Genomic DNA, 4,692 nt, shown 5'->3' with positions numbered 1-4,692 from the left:
TGTATATAGCCAATTTTTTCAAAGACGACAACTATCATTAGACTTCTAAACCTGTATTTAGGCACCTAGCTGGTCTGTTTTTCAAAGCCACCCCGCACTCAGCAGTTCCCATTAATTCAGTACAGGGTACCACGCTCCCTTACAAATTCGTCTATTTGGACACTGACATAAGCATTTAGCCTCCTTACTTTAGTTTCTCATTTTGCAAAATATCTTGGCTATATAAACAACACAGTGTGTCGTGGATTTGGTTTCGTGCCTAATTAAGCATCATAGGTAAAGCCCACAGGACTTCCCCAAAACTTCCCAGGAAGGGGTTAAAGAGGGGCATCCGCAGAGAGCCAGCATAAAGCCAGTCTTCAAGACTAAAATGGGACCTAGGTAGGGCATATGTTTTAGTCTGGCCTTCTGCACAAGAAAGTCTTCTGGCCAAAAGAACCCTGTACTTTAGATTTCTGCTATTTGGAACGACTTGGTAAATTTGCAACTGCTGCCTTGGACTTCCTTGCCTAGATTAGTGATTTAAATATGAGCTTCACGGACAACAGTTTGCAATTTTAAGACTTCTAAGGCATTCTGCATTTTATATTATACAAAGTGTGTAAGTCCAAACATTTGGAAAACAAAACAGTGCAGAGAGACTTGGGTATTTTTAGGCTAAAATCTCCTTCCAATTCTCAGGCTGTAAATTACGTCAGTCTCTCTGCAGATAGAAATTTAAAAATAATTTTCCATCAACCACAGAAATACACTGTAACTTTGCATTCCCTTAACTCTCTCTCTCTCTCCCCCTTTCTCCTGGTATCTCATACACTGGCATTATGCAGCAGGCTCCAAACAGAGGTTTAACGGAAAGGTTCTTATTTTATCAGATTTCATTTCAGCATACAATAACTTGGGGGGGGGGGAGGGAGGGGAGAGGGGGGTACTGAACCAAATGCAATCTGAAGAGGAGCTTTTTGGTTCTTGGTGAAACATGAAATTAAGCCTTCACCTGTTCTCAAAAGATGTTTAAAAAAAAAAAAGAAGAAGAAGAAGAAGAAAAAAAGCCATGCCTGCTTCTCTTAATTACCACTTTCTTATGCTAACTGATACTGGCATTCCACAGCAGAATCCAAACGGAGGATTTAGCAGAGTTTTTCTCTTTGCAGAAATCCTTTTTAACACCTCTCAGTTAAGAAAGAGTTAAAAACATACAATCCCCTTATATTTTCCCTTTTCAGGAATTAAAGTGGCGTCTTTAAAAATAAAAAACAAATATCTTGCATTGTAATGGGAGTACAAATACAGTTTTGAAAACACATTTGGAAGATGTCTTCCAAGATGGTTTATCTCTTTTTCCTTTAAAACTGTGACCATTGCATCAGTTAAGGCTGTTTTACAATATATATATTTCAAATAAAACTTTAATATTCAAGCTTACCAGATCGATGAATTGTAACAGGTAAAATGGAATTCTTTACAAGGTAAACCATGTAGTTGTACAAAATAGGATTAAACCCTTCACCTGTGTAAAACAAAAAGAAATCCTGCCTCGCACTGAAAACACAGAACCTGTTTACAAAAAGGAATGTGTATGACATTTGGACTTCCTTTTAACTGCCATATCCTAGTAACATCTCAGTTGTTTCAGTAAAGGAACTAATCATCAATTCTAAATTGCAGTGAATTTACCAAACATTTTCACTATAGACTTCTGAAAGCTTTTACAGTAAGAAGTTATCAACAAAAGCAGGCACGTTAGTGTACAAAAACGTTGTTGATTTTTCCTGTTTCTTTTTCAAAGTGCAGGTTTTTCTCAATGTGCATCTTACAAGACCAACGAAGGTTTTAACTCACTAAATCTTAAAACAGAACTCAATTCTCCAAAGAGTAGTGTAAACGTTTAAGGATCCCCAAAACACTTCTAGTAAACGTGACACGAATGTCTCTGCGTTGTATAGAAATTAAGCTCTTTTGAGAGGTAACGAAGCTTCATTACACTTTTTTTTCTTTTTTTTCTCTTTTTTTTTTTTTTTTTTTTTTCTCCTTACACTGGCTGGTTATCATAAATGGGGTAACTCTGGACTGCTAAAGCTGGAGACGGATGAATCGCTGGAGGGGAACTACACTCGGCTACGGAGGGAGGCGGCGGCGGGACCGGCCCTCGGGCGCTGGCTGCACGGCCTCCGGCGCAGGCGGCCGCCGCCGGACGGGGCGGCCCGGCGGGGCGGCGGCGGCGGCGGCGGCGGCGGCGGCTCCGGGCCGCTGTCCGGGCCCCGCGGCGCGTCCCATGGCGGCGCGTCCCGTCCCGTCGGGTCCCGTCCCGTCGGGTCCCGTCCCGTCGGGTCCCGTCCCGTGGGGTCGCTAGGTGCCGCGGGCGCAGGGCTCCGCCGGGTAGATCTCCTCGTAGGCGGGCGGCTGCTCGCTGGGCAGCGGGTAGCAGTACGGGTAGGAGGCGTCGAGCTCGGGGTCCATGGGCGAGTAGCCGGGCAGCTCGACGGAGGGGTGGCCGCCGCAGTGCACCTCCACGCCGGCCTCGTCGAAGACGTGGAAGACGCCCACGTTGATGTAGGAGACGGCCTGGAAGGGGCAGTCGCCCGGGGCCAGCTCGGGCTCGCCGCCGGAGAAGAGCGAGCCCTGGCTGTGCCGCGGCGCCCGACGCCCGCCGGGGCCTCCGCGCCGCCGCCGCCGCCGCCCGCCCGCCGGGGCCGCCGCCGGGGCCGCCCCCCGCCGCCGCCGCCGCCGCCGCCCGCGCTGCTGCGAGGCCTTGTAGTTCTTGACGAGCAGCAGGTTGAGCAGCCCCAGGAGGCACTCGAGCGCGTTGAAGACGGTGGAGAGCACCAGGCCGCGCTGGTAGTCGCGCAGCTTCTGGCAGCGCAGCGCCGCCACGGAGCCGTCGGGGCCGGCGGGGCCGCTCCGCGGGCGGGCCGCGCCGCCGGGCTGCAGCAGGCAGTAGTGCGAGTACTTCCTCTCCACCAGCGACACGGTGTCGCCGTCGATGACGGCGCCGGCGAAGGCGCTCAGCACGCCCAGCATGAACACCAGCACCCCCAGCAGCAGGAAGTTCTGCCGCCCCCCGGGCGGCGCCTTCTCCCCCGGCCCCGACGGCGCGGACGCCGCCGCCGCCGCCTCCCCGCCGCCGCCGCCGCCCGCCGCCGCCGCCGCCGCCGCCGCCGCCGCCGCGGGCGCCTCGTCGGGCGGGCGGCAGCAGAGCAGCGCGGCGGCGAGCAGCGAGAGGCCGGCGGCGAGCAGCAGCCCCGAGTAGAAGGCGCCGGCGGCGGTGCCCAGGCGGAAGGGCTCGCCCTTGAGCTCCGAGCCCAGCGAGAAGCACTTGAGGCCCACGGCGGCGGCGCTGAGGGCGCAGGCGAGCAGGAGGCAGCTGGAGAGCGCGGCGCAGGCTCCCCGCACGCTCCACTTCATCCTCCGCGCCGCCGCCGCCGCCGCCGCCCCGCCGCCCGCCTCATCCTCCTGCCGCGCCCCCCCCCGGCCCCGCGGCGGCGGCGGCGGCGCGGCCCGGCGCGGCCATGCGGGCGCGGCGCTCCCCGACGGCGCGGCCCGGCGCGGCCCGGCTCGGCTCGGCTCGGCTCGGCTCGGCTCGGCTCGGCTCGGCTCGGCTCGGCGCGGCCCGGCGCGGCTCCGCTGCGCTGCGCTCCGCACGGCAGGCAGCCGCCGGCCGCAGTGAGCCGGGCGCGGCGAGCGCACACGCTCCCCCCCCGCCTCCCGGCCGCCGCCGCCTCCTCGTCCCCGCCCGCCCTCTCTTATCGCGGCGGCTGCGGGGAGGCGATTAATTATGGATGGGAGCCGCGGCGCGGGGCTGAGGGGAGGGGGGGGCTTGGGGGGGGGAGGAGGAGGAGGAGGAGGAGGAGGAGGAGGAAGCGGCGGGGTGCGGGGGGGGGGGGGCGCCGGCCCCGCGCGGCCGCGGCGTCGGGGCGCGGGGGGCCGCGGCGCCGGCGACTCGCGCCCCGCGGGGATGCGGTTGCGGGAGGGCTGCCGCCGGTCCTCGCGCGCCCGCTCTTTTTCTCTCGATTTCACCGTTTTTGGGTTTTTTTCCCCCCTCTCTCTCTCCCCCTTAAGCTTTTGCAGGGAAGGAGGAGACGGCCGCGCTTCCGCGCCGCTGCGCTGCAGTGAGCCGGCCGCCGCTTTGATGCAGCAGGCGCAGCATCCCCCCCCCAAACCCGGTCCCCCCCCCCCGACCCTCCGCGGTCCCCAGCGCCGAAGGGGCGCCCGCCCCTGGCGAGATCCCTGGGGATATTTCCCCCTGCTGCAGGGATGCTGCCCCGGAGGCGCCGGGGCGGGGGGGCGGCTGCCCCCGGGACGCCCCGTCCGGGAGCCGCGGGCGGGGGGCGGCCGGGGCCGACGGCTCCGCGGGAAGCAGCCGGGATCGCGGCGGCCGGGGGGTCTCGGAGGGGCCTCGGAAAGGGGGAAAACAGGGCGTGGGGAGGGAGAAGCGGTCCCCTGCGGGGGGCTGGGTGGGCGCTGCACGGGGAGGGGGATTTGGGGAGGCTCTTCGTCGCCTGCCCCTTCTGCTTCCGTGGATCCGCAGCCTCCAGCTCCCCCATTTTCCCCTTCTGCCGTGTGCACGCCAGCCTTGCCGGGTATTTTTAGCAAGCGCCGCTGATTAGCATGCAGGGGAGAGAGACAGGGAGAGAAAGCCGTTTCCAAGCCGTTCTCTCCTCCCTTTCCAACGGGGGCAGTGCACCTGGTTGCTGC

At 59.7% G+C, this 4,692-nt stretch overlaps 1 protein-coding gene across 1 annotated transcript; it reads right to left on the bottom strand.

Annotated features, from left to right (window-relative positions):
• Positions 1 to 1,388: 1,388 nt before the first annotated feature.
• TMEM271 (transmembrane protein 271) lies at positions 1,389 to 3,418 on the bottom strand. Its single transcript, XM_064501609.1, has one exon. It carries the CDS (start codon positions 3,400 to 3,402, stop codon positions 2,347 to 2,349), a length of 1,056 nt encoding a protein of 351 aa, XP_064357679.1. The 5' UTR covers positions 3,403 to 3,418; the 3' UTR covers positions 1,389 to 2,346.
• Positions 3,419 to 4,692: the final 1,274 nt, after the last annotated feature.

This window comes from Dromaius novaehollandiae, chromosome Z (genome assembly GCF_036370855.1).
Source record: "Dromaius novaehollandiae isolate bDroNov1 chromosome Z, bDroNov1.hap1, whole genome shotgun sequence".
Taxonomy (NCBI): domain Eukaryota; kingdom Metazoa; phylum Chordata; class Aves; order Casuariiformes; family Dromaiidae; genus Dromaius; species Dromaius novaehollandiae.
The sequence above is the reverse complement of the archived record's forward strand: the minus strand, read 5'-3'. Positions and strand labels throughout refer to the sequence as shown.